Raw genomic sequence first — 19,269 nt, 5'->3', positions numbered from 1 at the left:
GATGTGGAAATACATGGGGGGAAAAACCTTGAGACTCCTGACTTGAGTTATCTTCAGAATGCAAATCGTCATTTCCATTTGGTTTTATGCTGTTTAAGTGGCTCTTAGTTGGTTGTCCATCAACAGCTTTTCTCAATGCTGGTATCCCAATTCCAGTGTTGGACTTGCCTGAAAGCCTTGTACCAAGCTCTTCAGTTAGAACTCCTCCAGGGTTCTCCACAGCCATGACTATGACTTCAGGCCTCTTACCACTGTATTTTCTAACCATCTTCCTCAGAAGCTCAGACACAGTTCTTTCCATGTGGGCTAGAGGACAATTTACGGGGCAGCTTGAAAGTGCTGCATGAGCGGCTTTATGAAGAGCATCTAAAAGCTTCCCCTTGTCGAGCCATAAACATCGAGTAGTGATCCTTAGTTTTCCTCTAATGCCAGTCTCATTTAAACCATCGACACTTTGGGGTCGCAAGATTTCCATACTGTAAACAGAGGAAACCAGAACATTACTAGATACATAGAAGGTTGTACCCACTTCACTAAAGGTGAAATTTGCAAGATCTACCTGACCACTATAATGCCATCTGTTGCAATCTTTAGTCTCTCATCAACGAAAAGCTCAGATGAGGATCCAAATGCTTTGTCACCATCACTATACTTCAACTGCCGCATAATAAAGACATGAACAAAAGTCAATGGTGTCCTTATAGTCAGGAAAATTATTAAGGTTATCGTACCTGTAAATTTTCCATCCCAAGAGAGGTGAAACCATTAGATAAAACTCTCCTGTTTCTTAGATGAGATACTCCAAGCATTTCTCCATTTTTTATAACCTTCATATCAGGATGTGCCAAGTTTAAAATTTTTACAAATAAATATTTCACGCACAGAAAAAGAGATTAGATATGCCCAGAAGTTCTCTCCGGCCACAGTCACCAAGAAGTTACTCACAGTTGTGTGACGAATTCCTGTCGACCGGCCCAGAAGTTCATGCTCCTTGAGGAATAAAAGCTCTCCATGAATGGGTAAAAAATGCTGGGGCTTAACAATTTGAAGTACTTCCTCCTTCAAACACAAAGAAGATACGAAGGAAGCAACAGGAATGAAGTTAAACGGGTGCTAAGAAGAAAATTACTTCAAGGCAAAAATAGAGGAAGCTTGGGATAGATGATCATGACATAGGCATGAGGTTCCAAACATATCAGGTAAAACAAAAAATCTTCTGAACCAAAGAATCCTACAAGTCTAGGTTAACATCTGTAGGGCTAGGAGGTAGGGTGATCTATAGTTCAAAGCAAGAAAGGCTGAGATGATCATAAGTCCATAGTCTCAAGAGATTTAAAACTAACATATTCGATGCAATTATAATGGAAACTGAAACTTACTAATTCCCCACGATATCCATGACCAGATGTGTGCAGCAACTCATTCTTACCCATGATTATATTAGATCCAATCTCTGATATACGGTTTAACATTTTCATCACTCTAGATTCATTACCGGGAATAACCTGTGGCATGAGAAGAAGGAAAAGAACTATTAGATCACATTGCCAGAAAACATCAAATGGCATCTAATGTCAAAGCCATATGCGAATTCAGCAGTTCAAATGATGCTCAAATAGCCCGTCATAGCAGTGTATTACTCAAAAGAAAACGTTGGTGGAAATTTTTATATGATAAACAAATGACACCACAATAAATCATTGGTGAAATAATGACAAGAACCAAAAACATAGAATGAAGTTGAAGAAATCTACATGGAGAAGGATTGATCGCTTTTTAAGAGCTGTCTACCCACAATTAATACCAAGACTCGCCTAATCCCCTAATCACCTTCTTCCAATAGTAAACAAACTAGCTATTTCAATTAGCTAATAATGCAGACGGAAAGATCAAGAGCACAAAATCAAAGGGAACAAAAGAACGTCACTCATGTGCTTTAGTTCCTCCCTTCTCAAATCAGGGTGTGATATTTCAAATTTTCAAACAATAAAAGTACAATAGTGCATTATAAGACATGTAAATCAAGATTACTTATACTTCTGTATTAAATAAACGTCATCAGAAAATAAGCAAAGGCTACATCAATAGGTTAGAGAGAAGCAGCAGTTCCAAAAATCTTTGTAGATGCAGAAGAACTGATGAGATAATTTGCACGTGATGGGTTGAATATATTAGTTTATGACACAAAATCCAAATATAAGCTTGAAACACAAAGCTTATTCAATAATCGGTATTAAGCAAAGAAAAACTTGTTCTATTACCTTGGCCGAATACAAAATCATGTCTTCCTTGCTCAGTTTGAGAGAGTGACTACTTCCATAAGATGCAAGATTTAGGGCGGCACGAGGTTCTGCCTGAAACAGCAGCATGTACAATTATACAGCTAAATTGATGTGATTAAACTATTAGATCCACTAAACCATGCAATTCCTATTGGCATGTAGGCAAACATACTTGTGAGCCAGTTGTGACAATCAATAAATCCTTTGGAGCATAGGCATCAATGTCCTCCACTTTTACCTTATCAGGTGTAGGATGAAAATTGTTAGATGAATAAATACACTTCAAAAATCAATAAAATATGTGGAAGAGTTAAGAATAACAGCCGAAAGCATGATGTCCATGCATGCCCATACATAATTTCATGTTCTTTTATTGTTTGTCCTCGGGTAACTAAACCAGCATTGCAATTCCAAGTCTAGTAAAATTCATGAAAAGTATTCCATACAGTAAGCATTAGCAAGACAACCATAGTAATGTATTGCAACACTTCTGAACATTAAGATGAAGCATAGCCATTATGAACATTAGCTATTAGCTTAGACTCAGGAGTAACTCTTTAATCACATATTCATTAAACTTCGAAACTTGAAGCATTACAGTTGTATTTTTTTTTTTTTTTTTTTTTTTTTTTATAAAAAAAAACATCTTATAACAATGAGTATTATGCTTGAAACCCCTCATTTAAATAAGTAGCATTAATTAAGATAATCAAGAGCAAGGCAATTGAGCATACCAAAACAAAAACGAGTTACAGAAAGATGCTCCAATGTCTGAATCCATAACAATAGAACGATAAAAAAAAACAAGTCATATCCTATCTATTGCTTATTTCTTTTTAACCAGATTTCCCATATAATGGCAAGAACATCTTCACATTCTGTCCATTGTCAAACATCAATAAGAAACTACAGCTTTCCAGGGAAAAATTAAGTGTCGAATTCAACTTGAAAATAGAAAATATATTAGGGGAAAAATAAAATTTTAAAAAGATTACCAAGGTCGATGGATCAATCGGTGCCTTTCCATCTTTCCAGGCTGCATCCAGATATGTCCTTAAAGACATGCCAACAAATACCTAATAATCATGAATTAAAATTAGCAAAAGAAAACGTAAATGCTACCATGAGTAGTAATTTGGTTAAGTATTGAAAAGTATAAGAGAATGAAGGAATCTAACTATGGAGATCTCACCAACTTTCGACCCGTTAAATCAGCGGCTGCTTTCACACTTCCAAGGCGGTGTATATTTGAAGCAAACTGAGTTGTAATGACCCTTCCTTTAGCTGCAGAGATACGTCTTAAAAGTGCATCTGCCACCACAGACTCACTAATAGTCCTTCCAGGAGATAGTACATTTGTTGAGTCACTCATCATCTGAAAAATATTTCACACACATTGATGCAATTCATACATCAACAAAATTGTTTATTATCATGCACAAAAAAGAAGAAGTAGAAGAAGAAGAGTAATTCACATAAATTTACAAAATTTCACATTTTGTCCATGTTCATTGCATGCTATGTAACAAGTTAATTCCTGCTAACTACAACTAGTTTCAAAAAAGATAAGGCCCATTTCTCCTAGCCATAAATAACATGGTAGTTGGCTTTGAAATTAGCTGAAGTCATAAAAAGATGCCTAAATCAAAAGTTTTAGCAAACATCAGAGATTTAGATTTCATCACAATTGATATACTAGATGGGAACGAGGATTGGCTTACAAGAGTCACTCCTTCTTTTGATAGTTGTTCCAAAGTTTCTCGATCGAAGACTTTACCATCCAATGGTGATTCATCAATCTGCAAGACGACGACCCCTCCAGTAGTCGTAAGAAAAACAAACAATAACAAGATAGTGCGTCAAACAATATTACCTTCCAGTCTCCAGTATGAAAAATTGTACCATCTGCACATCGAAGAACTAAGCCACAACAATCGGGAATGGAATGGGTAACCCTAATTGGCTCTATTTCAAATGGCCCAGCTGTGAATCTCCTTTTCATCTTAAACACCTTAAGTCGAGAAGGAATAAAAATCCCATTTTCCTTCAGACGCTTTTTTATAAGCTGTCAAGGAAGAAGAGTGTTGCCTATTAAGTCCACAAATGACAAGCAAGCACCACATTGATGATAAACTAAAGATGAAGCAAGCACCAAATGATAAAAATTTGCAATCTGGTGAAGTAGTGATATACCTCCACTGTAAAGGATGAAGCGAATATTGGTGTATGGGAATCCAAAGCTGGAATTACCTGTTTAGAAGAACTTAAGCATGTGAAAAAACAAAGAAATAATAGCAAAGAGAAAGTTAAGAATAATATTCTCACAGAAGAGCATGTATAACTTAAAAGTTCAAATTGTACAATTTTTAGCGTATTGGTCCCTATGCTTCCATTTATTTCATTTTAGTCATTTACTTCCATAATAATGTGCTATACAGATGCCAAACATAAGAAAAACCGAAGAAATTAGAAGTATCTGATATTTGGGGGGAAACATAGTATCTCTAAGGAATTAGAAAGAAACTTTACCCAAGGCAACGCACCAATGTGATCTTCGTGGCCATGTGTAATAACAACAGCTTCAATTTTGTGACTCCATCTTCTAATAAATGTGGTATCAGGTATAATTTTCTGGACACCAAGCTCGTCATGGCTGTAAATAGATTACACAAATTCAGACACTACGCCACAGTGAAAGAAACCATGGCTAGTGGACTCAAATAAGAAAATCTGGATTAAGATGTAAAATTATATCTACTGGAAAATTTAATCCAATGCTTGAATAGCACAACTTATGGTTGTTAGAACTTCATACAGATGGAAAAGCCTTGAATATAAACTTACTCAGGAAACATAACGCCAGCATCAATCAGAATGTAGCGGTCATAGTTCCCAACAAGCATACAATTCATGCCAATTTCACCAAGACCACCTATTGGAAGAACCCGGAGAGGTGGACCATCTGAACCTTCGTAAAACTGTTCCATCTTGCGTTGAACGGAGTCTTCCATGCTTCTCTTAGCACCTTCCAATCTTCCTGGTCTTTTGCGGTGCTCTTTAGAGACATTTTTGCCTGAAGAGATGCAACATTAAAATAGCAGTTCACAGTTACCGGAAGGGACGAAAAAATTAGATAGCTAATTGAATGGAAGAGAGTTCCTATAAGTTTCAAGATTGTTGACTTTGACAACAGTCACGGGAGAAAGAGAGAGACTGCTAACAATCTAGTTAAGAATATCGGCCTGGTTAGGTCCTATCCAGTTCACTCTTGTTCTCCCAATAACAATCACTTTGTTCCTCGTAAACAAAATAAGACATCCGTTGACCCATTTACAACATGGGGCTATATGCATCTAATTACAGAACATAACTCTTCTCGACAACTGAAAAGGGAACCAAAATTGGCATGATTGTTCGATCTAGCCTAGGACATCAACACAAAATACATTCTTACATTCATATTGCAACAGACCCATCAAATGAATATCATACTTTCAATTGGAGCTTCATTTGCATGTTCCAATGCTATCTACGTTACAGGAATAACTTAAATGCTGTAAACTCCATTCCACATCAGCAAACCAGCTAGCTTGTTTCAAAACGCAGTATAAAGAAACACGGACGATATCTTTAAGCTTAAGCCGAAAACTTGCCAAAACTTCGCGGTTAGTTCTATAACCTAAAACAAGACTATCTTCAAACTTCTCTTCTCCAACCTTCTCGTGGACAAGAGCTTGGCATCTAACACTAGTATTTGTAGTTTAATCTAAAAAATTTAAAAAAAGAAAAAACGTACCTAAAACTGTAGGAGACCCCCTGCAACAATAAATAGTACGAACTGTTTGATGAGGGCGTGACAGCGGGCTGCAGGGGCATAGTGAAAGCGCGCCAAATGATGCCATCCTCTGCTTGTAGGGAGCTGAATGTGGGGAACTGAGGACGGAAGAACCGCCCAAAAATTCTAATTGCATATGCTGGTTCAGTTCCAGAGTGAATGTGAAATGGTAGCTTGCGGGAAGAGCCTGTGTATGGCGGAGGGTTCAGAAGCAGCTGAGCTTTGAAGCGGGAAATGGAGGGGGGGAAAGATAGCGGGCCAAGGATTTTTTTTCGAGCTTCAGAAATATCGTGCTTATCATTTTCGGATAGGGGACGAATTCACACGAGCGGTGAAAATTTTAGCACGTGCGCTTCCTAGTATTTGGTTTTTGTCATTTTTATTTATTTTTTCTCTATATTTCGTTACTTTTATTCACTATTTTTAAAGTAAAAAACATTAATATTGGGTGGAAGATGACTAGTGAATCTTTGATGTATATTAGTTATTAACGTAGATAAATATATTTTTTTAAATAATTAAAAAATATATGAACAGCTAAAATCAACATAAAAATAGATGGTTGAGTTGTGAAGTTTCAGGCCATTTAGATAATTGACTTAACCATCATTGACTAGCTAAGTTTTGGTATTGTGTATACCAGTCTTTCAAATATATACCACTTGTAATTGGGATCATACAAATTTTAGAGGCAAAGGACAAATATTTATTTTAATTTATGTTTAGAAAAACAGATTTTTCGTCGATAAAAGGGCCTCCCTCATGCAGCACAGAATTCACGAGTCACAAATTGTAAGTTGTTCATATCTGCTCTTTTGTGAAGCGCCAGCGGCTCCTCTGCCACCGTTTCAGCAGAAGGCTCATCACAAGCTTCCCGCTTCATCCCCATCAACTCCTTTCTCTTTCACCGCTCTTTCAATTCGGTACGCAAAATCGCCTCCTCGGATTGATTAAACCATCAAATTTCATCGTCGTGCCCTTACCAAGATACGATGACCACTAGATTGAACAAAGTTGTTTTAGCTTATAGCGGTGGGTTGGACACGTCTGTTATCGTGCCGTGGCTGAGGTGGGTGGCCATGTTCAAGCTCTCTGTCTTAACAATCATTTTTTGTACCTCTTACTCGTTTGTTTGACATCCATTTTGTGTTGTTTTCCCCTGCAGAGAGAAGTACGGGTGTGAGGTTGTTTGCTTCACTGCTGATGTTGGGCAAGTACGCATGGCCATACATTGGGTTATGTTTGGGTCCATTTTGTTGGCTTATTAGGAATGTGAAATATGCAGGGAGTGATGGAATTGGATGGTTTGGAAGCGAAGGCCAAAGCAAGCGGAGCCTCTCAACTTGTTGTGAGAGACCTGAGGGATGAATTTGTCGAAGACTACGTGTTCCCATGCTTGCGAGCTGGTGCCATTTATGAGAGGAAATACTTGCTTGGCACTTCCATGGCTCGCCCTGTCATCGCCAAGGTTAGATCTTTCTTGATCTCCTCTGCCGGAGGCTACTTAGTTGTGCGGAAATTCTTAGTCCTTAGCTAACAAATATTATTCGCTTTCCCGGTTACGTATCGCCCCCAACCTCACGTTCCCCTCTCCAACCAACGTGGGATCTCACAATCTACCTTCTTTGGACCCATATCTAGCTCTAATACTACTTGTAAGAGTCAAATTCACCAGTAACAAATATTGTCCGTTTTGGCCCATTACGCATTATCGTTACTCTCACAATTTTTTAACACAGCTGTTAGGGGAGGTTTGCACACTCTTATAAAAAAGAGATCCCTGTTTGGTTACACGACTTTGAGTTAGTAACAGAGGTTATGGGGGTGGTTTTGCAGGCCATGGTGGATGTTGCCAAAGAAGTTGGAGCTGATGCTGTTGCTCATGGTTGCACAGGGAAAGGGAATGATCAGGTCTGCCTGATTGCCATAGTTTTTGATTTTCTGTCAATATTCTTGAAGGAGAATCTCATGTTTTTTTTGCTTACTCCGTGCAGGTACGGTTTGAACTCACATTCTTTGCTCTGAACCCCAAACTACGTGTTATAGCTCCCTGGAGAGAATGGGACATTACTGGAAGAGAAGATGCCATTGAATATGCCAAGAGGCATAACGTGCCCGTCCCCGTCACGAAGAAATCGATATACAGTCGAGACCGGAATATTTGGCACCTTAGTCATGAGGTAATTGTCATGGCAGCCGGTTGGTTAAACTGGTTGAAAGTATATTGTTTCATGCTATACAGATTGAATTTGGCTGTCATTTAGATGTTGCATTTGTTGTATGAATGTGATCATTTTCTTTTTGGCTTGATCAGTTAAAGAAGAACCAACCTCCCCTCCCCTCCCCTAATGGTATGATATTGTCCCATTCAAGAATAATCTCTCCTGGGTTTGTTTTTTGTTTTCCTAAAAGACTTCATATTAGTGGAGATAGTATTTCTTACCGTTAAACTCATGATCTTCCCCTTAAGTCTATGGAGCCCTCGAACAACCTCCCCTTAATCGAGGCTCGACTCCTTCTAAGGAGTCATCGAACAATGTACCTCATTTGTTCGATTTTAGTCACTTTTTAACTATATGCTCATAACTTCTTTGTTCGACACTCGAGTATCTATTGACATGGCTAAGTTAGGAGTCACGAACTTCCACACTGGTATGATATTGTCTACTATGAACATAAGCTCTCATGGTTTTGCTTTTGGTTTCTTGAAAATGTCCCGTATCGATAGAGATAGTATTTTTTACTTATAAACTCGTGATCTTTCCCTTGATTAGCCATGAACAATGGCTAGTCAGCCTTGACCGGGATTGTTTGGTTTGAGACATGTGGCTTGTATTCATTTATATATAATATGTGATTGAAGGGTGACGTTTTGGAAGATCCTACTAATGAGCCAAAGAAGGACATGTTCATGATGTCTGTTGATCCCGAGGATGCTCCGAACCAACCCGAGTAAATTTTCTCCGTTCTTCTTAATTCAACTCCTCTGCATTTCTGCAACTGAACTTAATTTTGTTTGTTGTTGTTGATGGCAGATATGTTGAGATTGATTTTGTCTCGGGACTTCCTGTTGCTGTCAATAGAAAAAAGCTGTCACCAGCTTCCCTTCTTGACCACCTCAACGAGATTGGCGGGAAACACGGCATCGGCCGAGTCGACATGGTCGAAAACCGCCTCGTCGGCATGAAGAGCCGAGGTGTGTACGAAACACCAGGAGGAACCATCCTATTCACAGCTGCGCCTGAGCTTGAGTCCTTAACACTCGACCGCGAGACCATACAAGTCAAGGACTCACTTGCCCTCAAGTATGCGGAGCTGGTGTACGCAGGCCGATGGTTCGACCCACTACGAGTGGCCATGGATGGATTCATGGAGAAAATAACCGCAACAACAAGTGGAAGAGTCAGGCTCAAGCTGTACAGAGGTTCGGTGACCGTGGCTGGGCTGAAAAGCCCGAACAGCCTGTACAGGCAAGACATATCCTCGTTTGAGAACGGGGATGTCTACAACCAGGCTGATGCTGCTGGGTTCATTCATCTCTACGGCCTCCCAACCAGGGTCCGAGCAATGCTTGAACATGGAATCTAAAAAAAGCAAATGATTTGGTGCAAGTCTGAATAAAAAGGAATGAGGGACGTGGGCGAATATGCATGCCTATTTAGATTTGTGATATTTCCTAAAATCAAAGGCTAGATTTGCTTTCATAGCTAGACTTTTTTCTCTAGAGACCCATGAAATATGTAAAATGACGTTTTTCCTCTCTTAACAAAAAACGATCTATGTACGAACTTTCATGTCAATATTCATTGCATTTGGTCATAAAAATTAAAGATGTCCAATGAGTCGGGTAGAGATACAAAGTCTCCCTCACCTCCATTCCCAACACAAAGACGACCCTCCTTAGTTCATTTTTACATCAAGGATTGTGGAGATTCTTTTTTTCCATTAATAATCTTATAATGTTTTAAAAAATAAGAAATTATAATAATTAATAAAAACGACAAAATGTTAGGTCATAGGTATTTTCAACCAATAAATGCTAAACGTTACATTCGATCATACTTTTTAAAAAAGAAAAAAGGGTGGAATTAGCCTTAATGGGTCTTTATCCAATAAGATTAGGTCTTTAAGACGTGGCACGAGTTACATTATACCAATAAATGTTAAGCGTTACGATCGACCTTGCGTTACATTCGATCATACTTAAAAAAAAAGGGTGGGATTAACCTTAATGGATCCCTATTCCATTAGATCTTTAAGACGTGTCATATTATAGGAATGATAATTGGGTTATTAATTGTTGTAAAGCCCTATCAACTTACACTGTTCGATGATGGGCTTATTAATTTTTCGAAATAGCATCCCTCTCTCGCGCGCTTGCGTTGGGCTTATTAATATTTTCGAAAGTGTTGGGCTTCCAATTGTAATGCTAATGCCACGTATGAATTTTGTTTTATATTATTATTATTATTTTTTTTATAAGTTTGTAAAATTTATAGAGAAGGCAGCTTCTAAAACCCCCAAACCCTAAAACCTTTCCCCCGACACCTCCCGCCTTTCTAAGCCATAGAAGGAGAGAAACTGGGAGCGGTTCTGTGGTAGCGTCTCTCTGGTTTTGCTCCCATGACGTCGACGTATCTTCTATACGAATCTGCTTCTGGTTATGCTCTGTTTCATGCCCATGGCCTCGACGAAATTGGGCAGAATACTGAAGCCATTCGGAGCTCCGTCTCCGACCTTAACCGCTTCGGCAAGGTCGTGAAGCTTGCTGCTTTTCACCCCTTCGAGTCGGCTCTCGATGCGCTCAAGCAGTGCAACTCGGTCTCCGAAGGTAACTCCCTCAGTGATTTCAGGGATCTTGGATGAGTAAATGTGCATTTTTCACTTTACGATATCGGATGTGTTTGTCTATTTCATTGAATAGTTACTTTCTTATCTCATTAATGGTTATGTTGGTTCTTTGTTTAGGACATGACTTGACTGGTTCTTCTACTATATGTTTGAAGTTAACTGTGATGTGTTCCCGTGTTCGAGCTCATTTCTACGTGTTTTTGTTTCGTTAGACCACGACAATCTGTTTTATTGAAAGGCCAATGCTTTTAGTTTCGGTCTTATTGATTTCGTTGTGCTCGTATAGTTGTATGTCATAAGCTTTGACTCTGTCGTGTCAGGCATTTTTGAAACTCGTGTTTTCATGTTTCAAACAATGTTGTGTTGTACATGTTGGAAGGATGATTGTGAAAAAAAAAAAGTACTCTCTGCATTAGCGAGAAACCTAACTTCAGCTCTGAACGAATGGCTGAAATCCTATATAAATCATGAGCTTGTTAGTTTGAGTCGTTTCCTGGAACTAATTTAATTATTGGGGTCTTCATGTTTTACTTCCTTACGATCGAATCTTAAATTTTCGGCTGCTAAATAATCTATTGATAAATGACAGGGCTCATGACTGATGAGCTTAGGAGTTTTCTGGAAATTAACCTTCCAAAAGTTAAGGAAGGCAAAAAGGCCAAGTTCGTTTTGGGACTCGCTGAACCCAAAATTGGTTCTAACATATTTGAAGAGACTAAAATCCCATGCCAAAGCAATGAGTTCGTTCTGGAGCTTCTTCGTGGTGTGCGACTACACTTTGACAAATTTATCAAGGACCTCAAGGTTTACATGCTCCACTGCTCCTAGTATTTTACTCTGGTTTCTGGTTTCTATGTTTTCTCACATGTGTTACTCTCTTGCAAATTTCTTTTATTCATCTTACCATTTATCTGTATTTACAGACGGGGGATTTGGAGAAAGCCCAACTTGGTCTGGGACACAGTTACAGTCGAGCAAAGGTCAAGTTCAATGTTAACCGTGTTGATAACATGGTGATTCAAGCTATCTTCCTTCTTGACACTCTAGACAAGGACATTAATTCCTTCTCCATGAGAGTCAGGTATTTGATTACGAAGAATCATGAGTTCTTGACATAGCTTTTCAATTTGGAAGAACTTGGTTACTGCTCTTACCTCTTTTAAGATGAAGATAGTGATTGTGGATACTACGTTGGTGATTTTGAACTTTTGTTTCTCTGTGAAATCATGAGTGTTTTTCGTTAATGATTTCATGTTACTTGTATGATGCAGAGAATGGTATTCCTGGCATTTCCCCGAGTTGGTGAAGATTGTCAGTGACAATTATCTTTATGCTAAAGTTTCTAAATTCATTGAGGACAAATCGAAGTTGGCTGAAGATAAAATCCCTGCCTTGACTGATATTATTGGTGATGAAGATAAAGCAAAGGAGATTGTTGAAGCAGCTAAAGCCTCCATGGGTACATCTTTGGCTTAATTTTATTTTTTATTTGCACTCTCATTCCATTACATGATTTGATAACTGCTGACTATGCTACAGGCCAGGATTTGTCTCCTATTGACTTGATTAATGTCCAGCAATTCGCACAGAGGGTGATGGATCTATCTGAATACAGGAAGAAGCTTTTTGATTATCTAGTTGCTAAAATGAATGATATTGCTCCCAATTTGGCCTCTTTGATTGGTGAAGTTGTTGGGGCCCGTTTAATTTCTCATGCTGGTAGTCTCACAAATTTGGCCAAGTGCCCTTCTTCCACCCTTCAGATTCTCGGTGCTGAGAAAGCACTCTTCAGGTTTGTATCTGATGTAATTTGTTGGAATAGTGGTGTATTATTTCTCTGATCCTGCATCGACTAATGAGATCATTCATCCATTCTGAAATATCAAGACATTATTTCCTCTTTATAACCAGGTTCCCAGGGGTTCAAATTTTGAAATGTTTTGTCCTTAAAACTAAGTTTCTGATGTAATTTGTGGATGGCGTGTTATTTCTCTGCTTCTGCATCAATTTATGAGATTCTTCATCCGTTCTGAAATATTAAAGCTTTATCTCCTCTTTAATATCAAATTGCCATGAGCTCAAATTTAGTTAGAAATATTGTCTTTAAAACTAAGTTAGAAATGTAGCCACTAAATTCTTCAATTTTATGTTTGATTATGTTCTTGTCATGGAAGGTTTTATTACCAGTTGAGATTTGCTAATTAAGAAATGTCCAACACGTTGATTTTTTCCTATTCAGGGCTTTGAAGACAAAAGGAAACACTCCTAAATATGGTCTGATCTTTCATTCTTCTTTCATTGGGCGAGCATCTGCACGGAACAAAGGCCGAATGGCTCGTTATCTTGCAAACAAATGTTCTATTGCATCACGTATTGATTGCTTTGCAGGTAAATGTTGCATAGCCAACCTTTTGTATTGGGTAAAATATATTTCTCTTTCTATAATAGATTATAGCTACCAGTTACTGGGTCTGATTTATAATTTTGTATTGCCATTCAGAGAATAGTACCACAACCTTTGGAGAGAAACTTCGTGAGCAAGTTGAAGAGCGCCTTGACTTTTATGACAAGGGAATAGCACCTCGTAAAAACATAGATGTTATGAAATCTGCAATTGAAAGTGCCGATAACAAAGGTAACAGAATGTTTATGGTGGTGGCCATTCAACTAAAAAATTGTCAATATTCGTTTGCGACATGGTGTTGGAGTGTGGCTCTGCTCTGCAACCATGTCTTTTCGTGCTTCGATATTTTCCTTCTAATTTCCAGCACTGTGGGAGTACCTACTATTCACACTATGATTTGCTTATAAACCACTTTATCGTTGGTGGATTTCACATCCTTTTTGTTTCTTTTTTTTTTTTTTGGTATGAGATCCCACGTCATTTTTGAAGTAAGAATGATGCTATGTGAATGGAAGGAAGACGCATTCGCACTCCTTTCCACCAGAAACCTATATTCGACTCTGTTTTTAGTTTTTTGCTGATGTCTTGACTGTGCGACACTAATTTAGTAAATGTTGCAGCAACTGATATGGACATAGAAGAAGTGGCAAGTGAAGCTTCAGGGAAAAAGAGCAAGAAAAAGAAATCAAAAGCTAGTGCGAACGGTGAGGTTGAGGACAGACCAAGTGCCACTGAAAACGGTGATGCGAAATCAGAAAAGAAGAAGAAGAAGGAGAAGCGAAAGTTGGATAAGGAAACAGAGGAGGAGCAGCAACAGGCTTCAGAAATGTTAAATGGAGAAGTAAACGGGGAGGAAGAAGCAGGCAAGAAGAAGAAGAAAAAGAAGAGCAAGGAGGAGGATCATGTTGCTGCAGAAGATAGCAAGAAGAAAAAGAAGAAGAAGTCGAAAAGCGAAGATGCCGAATAGCTTGTCGACAAACCACAGTAAGTAAGATGGAGGGAGAGATGGATGGTTATTTATAGGAGAGGTAGACATGAATGAATTAGTTGCTATAATGTTCTAGCTGTAGAAATGCCGTTTGTGGCTGTTTTTTGGTCTGGGATCCGCAAAACTTGTGCCAATATGATGCTCTTATGATGTTTATGTTGCCGTAGTATTGTCTTAATCTGAACGACTTCCTGTTCTGGAAATGTATTCTAACTCTAATTTTGTCAGGGAAGTTATGTTTTCTTTTACTTTAAGAACTGTCGTAGATGAAGTTCTCTCAGATTCCATATTTTGCTTTCTCTATCTTTAATTTAATGTGATTTTGAAATAGTTAGAAATTATTCCAGAAGAACTTGCATTTCATTATTAAAAATTATTTTAACGTTGCGATGATATTAGTAAGCCATTTCCAAAATTAATTAAATTATTATTTTAATTTTTAGAGAATACAAATTTGCACAAAAAATGAAAATAAATTAAGAATGGAGGATATGAGTTTACATAAATTATCATATTAATTAAATATAATTTATTTTTGGAATTAAATAATTGAAAAGTATCAGAAGAAACACAACTTGTTAAAAAAATTAAAATGAAGACGTGATTGAAACTTATTATTCAATTAAAAAATTAGGAATAAAAAGAAGGGACACGAAGGTCATTTTACACCAAGGTCATTATATGTATAAATTGTTGGTAACTGAAGGCCGCCGTGGATGTTTCAAAAGTTAAAGAGGTTTCGAAGGAGAGGTGGTAGCTCGCTGCTGCACAGCTTAAATCTCGTAAACCTCATTGGAGGCTCCGCAAGAGCTTACGGTCCAAGAAGAAGAAGAACAAACAGCCATGGCCAGTAGTTCTGGATCAGCGACATTAGAAGATGTCCCCTCCATCGATCTCATGTCCGAGCTCCTCCGTCGCATGAAGTGCGCTTCAAAACCCGACAAGCGCCTCATTCTCATTGGTAATTTTCTGTATTTCTATGTCCATCTTCGGGAATTTTACGTTGTTTTTTTGCTTTCTTTTTCTGGTATTTCCTACTGGATACAATTCCGTCCTAGATCCGCGAATTCCAACTCTTTGTGATAAATAGACGTAGTGCTCTTTCGATGGTTTGAAACGTTGGTGCCTTGCTTGAGATTTCTCTCTTGGATTGGCGTTACGAAGCAGTCTCGTTTAGGTCGTCAAGTACTTGTACATTTTATTTTTTAAAAAAATTAGATCCCTAGGTGGATGTGCAATGGCCATGTAGAGTCGATGATTATCCATATAAGAACTTGATGATTTCTGCATCACTTACTTACTCCATCTCTCGCTAAATAAATCGACAGATTCCTTGTTTATAAACGTATCTGGTGTTTTAGCTCGTTTATTCCTTGTATCATAGTGCTTAAGCTGTGTATTTTCATGAATTGCTAACGTTTTTTTTTTTTTCATGAATATTTACATGGTTGAAATGAGTTCCCCTTTTTCTGTTCACTACGATAGGCTGTATATGAGTACAATGAGTCAGAGTGAAGGCGAAAAGCAAATGTAGATTATTTTATGCTTGTAATTTCAATTTTTAATTCTCATTCCACTGTTAATATTCGTGGTGTACAACCATGATATCATTAAGATCTCATGCATTTTAGTCAATGTACATTCCTATTTAAGATCATTTTTGTTCTACAGGTCCACCTGGATCAGGAAAAGGCACCCAATCGCCAATCATCAAGGATGAATACTGCTTGTGTCACTTGGCTACTGGTGATATGTTAAGAGCTGCTGTTGCTGCAAAAACCCCACTTGGCATTAAGGCTAAGGAGGCTATGGACAACGTATTTTTAGTTTTTTAGTTTTTTTATTTTTATATAATGCCGGACACAACGTTTTGCATTGCAGTCATCTTGTTTCTTGCTAAAATCTTTTTATTTTCAGGGTGGACTTGTGTCTGATGACTTGGTTGTTGGCATCATAGATGAAGCAGTCAAGAAGCCTTCATGTCAGAAAGGTTTCATTCTTGATGGATTTCCTAGAACAGTAGTCCAAGCACAGAAGGTATCAAATCCTTTACTTATTTTTGCTCTTTGCACTTTATTCAGTGAAGTGGTTCTTGAACTTTTTTGCTCACTCATTTTTCTAACTGCAGCTCGATCAGATGCTAGAAAAGCAGGGTACTAAAATTGATACGGTGCTTAACTTTACCATTGATGATGCGATCTTGGAGGAGAGGATTACAGGACGATGGATACACCCATCAAGCGGAAGGTCTTACCACACGAAATTTGCTCCTCCAAAGGTTGCTGGTGTTGATGATGTAAGAAAGCCATCTTATTTAGCCTATCCTCTTTCTGGTTTGATAGAACTTATAGCTTCCCACTAAATTTCATATTTCACAAAATTTTTGGATAACAAACAATTTCAGCAATGGTATGAAATTACAAAGGAGGAGACCTCCAATAGGGAGATAACTAAAGACCTCTCCATTTAGATATATATTTAATGAACCAGCAACAAATTACTAAATCTTGTCTGATTCGAAGGTCACGGGGGAACCTTTGATTCAACGAAAGGATGATACTGCAGCAGTTCTTAAATCTCGGCTGGAGGCTTTCCACAAGCAAACAGAGCCGGTACGATCGATATACGTACTCCTTTTCTTAGCATATTTATCGTGGCACTTCGTGATGCAAATGAAAGTTGTTTGTGTTTTGCAGGTGATTGATTACTATTCCAAGAAGAAAATTGTCGCAGAGCTTCAAGCAGAGAAGCCTCCCAAAGAGGTAGCAGAAGAGATTCAGAAAGTGCTCTCATCCTAGAAATGGGCGTCTTATAATAACTTAGCGATGGATGGATCGTTTTCAGCGAAACCATTCATAGCCTTAACTTTTATTGATGTTATTTGGTAAAATCTGCTGACTTTGTGAGATAACCTCATTTGTTTTACAAACCATAGATACACTGATGCTGTGAACTTTTCATTACATAATGCACTACTAGTATTGCTATAAAATAAGAAATAGTTATCTTTTATGAGATTCTTTGGTTAGAACAGAAACTCCATGTTTTGTTTGGAATCACTTTATCGAACAAGTTGCAAGCAAAAAATCATGTGCCTGGCCCCCACTGAATTTGCATTGCCATTTCCGTAGATGCTTTCAATCTGATTCCACCATTTCTTGGCCCCTTGCTGCCTTTTCGTTCGTTTGTTGCATCTCTGTTTGATTTGTTTGATATTTGTTCAGGCTATCATTAGCTAAGGGTTTAAGATGAGGACATTCCGAAGACATACAAACTCGTTAGGGACATTATGAGTTTGTTGCAATGTCCTTTGGTTTGACTAATGTCCCTAGCATATTTTAGGAGTTGATGAATCGAATATTTAGGATTTTCTGGATTGTTTTGTAATTGTATTCATCGATGATATCTCGGTTTACTCCACCTCCACGACAGATGATGATGAACATAAAGAACATCCGAGGAAAATCTTGTTGATGTTACCTATTTGTCAAATTCTCTAAATGAGAATTTTGGCTTGGCTTCATAATGTGGTATTTCTTAGTCATGGCATAGCAATTGATGTAATAGGTTGGGTTCAACCGGTTAGGGACAGTTTTCCTATACAAAAAAATTATACTACTTATCAAGTGTCTGAATTTGGTGAGGATTGCTTTTCTGCCCGACCTTTAAGACGAAGTATGCCCATCGAAAATAAGGATATTCCACAAGGAAATAGCTCATTTTAATGGCATTTCACTAGCCGTCATGAGCACAATATAGTCGACACAACTTTTGGACCAATAAACAATGGCTTTAGACTAACCAAATTCACCGTCCAACAAGTGTTCTTATGAAAATTCAACCAACTTTTCACTAACCAAGAAGTTATGGCATGGTTAACCATTTGCTGTGATTAACGAAAATGAAATGATGAAGTCCAGAATAAAAAGAAAATGGGTTTTACCGAACATTCTCAAAGCCCATTCGGATTCCCGCAACTCAACATGTTAGATTATTAAGTTCTAAATGCTACGATTTAACGGGGAACACAAATTTCTTCAAAACATTACAAATTGAAATTATAGGAGTTCCACCGAAGAGAAACCCCTCCAAAAATAGGCGTATGCCGCTATGAGCGGCGAGCATACACGGTATTCTTTAGTAAAAGGCGAAAGAATAGTTCGCTATGCGTTCACCGCACGGCTCCGTAATTAGCACAAGGGCTTCGCGTGTCAATTTATAGGAATTCCTCTTGCCGCTTATAATGTTTCTTTCGATGTGGGACAGTTTGCGACTCCACTCACCGCCCGCTCCCTCCGTGACTAAACTGAATTGCTTTTTAAACATTACAAATTGGAAGTTTATTTTTAAAAAACTAAATAAATAAAAGTGGATTGAAAAAAATATTTTAGTATCTTTAATTATTTTATGGGGTAAATTATTAATGACTTTTTATGGTTAATTTTGCTAAATTTAAATCTTCTGCCATTTATACAATGTGTCACAGGGAAAAGACTTAAACTTTCAATTTTATGGTTGAGATTATAATGTCGGACAACCAATAATTTATCATTTTTTTTTTTTTATAATTGAATAACTAAAAAAAGGAAATGAAATGATTAAATAATAGTAAAACCAAACCGTAGCACATGCATTGGCTAAAAGAAAGAAAAATAACATTTTTTGGTCAAAGATTTATTTTTTGGTATTTTTGTAATTCCAGCATTAAAAGAACCAAAATTAAGTAAAATCTAAAATGTCGCCAAATAAATTATAACTACAAATTTTATTTTATTTATTTTAATTTCTCTCCACTTAAAAAAAATCATTTAAAAATATTATTTTGATCCATTTCTACTCTAATATTTTTAATTATATTTTTTATCCTCCAAAAACTACGCCAATTTGTTGGTTTATTTGTTCTATTATC

The 19,269-nt window shown here is 37.6% G+C and overlaps 4 protein-coding genes and 1 non-coding gene across 7 annotated transcripts; 3 read left to right on the top strand and 2 right to left on the bottom strand.

Annotated features, from left to right (window-relative positions):
- Positions 1-196: 196 nt before the first annotated feature.
- LOC111780336 (ribonuclease J-like) lies at positions 197-6,382 on the bottom strand (the record flags this gene model as incomplete). Of its 2 annotated transcripts, none has more annotated exon segments than XM_023660708.1 (15): positions 197-476; positions 560-657; positions 732-827; positions 946-1,059; positions 1,380-1,505; positions 2,262-2,354; positions 2,455-2,520; positions 3,278-3,358; positions 3,475-3,657; positions 4,004-4,081; positions 4,156-4,347; positions 4,476-4,532; positions 4,812-4,935; positions 5,127-5,355; positions 6,079-6,382. In XM_023660708.1, coding segments are annotated over 15 exon segments (1,992 nt in total), but the record flags the coding sequence as incomplete, so codon positions are not given.
- A 554-nt stretch (positions 6,383-6,936) lies between these two features.
- Positions 6,937-9,894, top strand: LOC111780428 (argininosuccinate synthase, chloroplastic-like). 2 transcript variants are annotated; one of them, XM_023660833.1, is made up of 7 exons: positions 6,937-7,186; positions 7,283-7,301; positions 7,403-7,585; positions 7,954-8,028; positions 8,112-8,297; positions 8,981-9,069; positions 9,153-9,894. In XM_023660833.1, the coding sequence occupies exons 1-7, from the start codon at positions 7,110-7,112 to the stop codon at positions 9,703-9,705; spliced, it is 1,182 nt and encodes a 393-aa protein (XP_023516601.1). In that variant the 5' UTR covers positions 6,937-7,109; the 3' UTR covers positions 9,706-9,894. The 2 variants fall into 2 exon arrangements, with proteins under 2 accessions (XP_023516601.1, XP_023516599.1); XM_023660831.1 differs by having other exon boundaries at positions 6,938-7,186; positions 7,283-7,331.
- A 727-nt stretch (positions 9,895-10,621) lies between these two features.
- Positions 10,622-14,615, top strand: LOC111780112 (nucleolar protein 56-like). The gene is made up of 8 exons (XM_023660404.1): positions 10,622-10,948; positions 11,558-11,772; positions 11,892-12,049; positions 12,240-12,427; positions 12,508-12,760; positions 13,208-13,356; positions 13,469-13,603; positions 13,993-14,615. The coding sequence occupies exons 1-8, from the start codon at positions 10,741-10,743 to the stop codon at positions 14,337-14,339; spliced, it is 1,653 nt and encodes a 550-aa protein (XP_023516172.1). The 5' UTR covers positions 10,622-10,740; the 3' UTR covers positions 14,340-14,615.
- Positions 14,616-15,073: 458 nt separating this feature from the next.
- LOC111779658 (adenylate kinase 4-like) lies at positions 15,074-17,375 on the top strand. Its single transcript, XM_023659760.1, has 6 exons — positions 15,074-15,321; positions 16,032-16,177; positions 16,278-16,397; positions 16,489-16,656; positions 16,883-16,972; positions 17,057-17,375. The coding sequence occupies exons 1-6, from the start codon at positions 15,204-15,206 to the stop codon at positions 17,156-17,158; spliced, it is 744 nt and encodes a 247-aa protein (XP_023515528.1). The 5' UTR covers positions 15,074-15,203; the 3' UTR covers positions 17,159-17,375.
- A 1,050-nt stretch (positions 17,376-18,425) lies between these two features.
- Positions 18,426-18,544, bottom strand: LOC111780747. The gene has a single exon (XR_002812890.1). It is a non-coding gene; the product is annotated as a U5 spliceosomal RNA (small nuclear RNA).
- Positions 18,545-19,269: the final 725 nt, after the last annotated feature.

This window comes from Cucurbita pepo, chromosome LG18 (genome assembly GCF_002806865.2).
Source record: "Cucurbita pepo subsp. pepo cultivar mu-cu-16 chromosome LG18, ASM280686v2, whole genome shotgun sequence".
NCBI lineage: Eukaryota > Viridiplantae > Streptophyta > Magnoliopsida > Cucurbitales > Cucurbitaceae > Cucurbita > Cucurbita pepo.
This window is presented reverse-complemented; position numbering and strand designations above follow the sequence as displayed.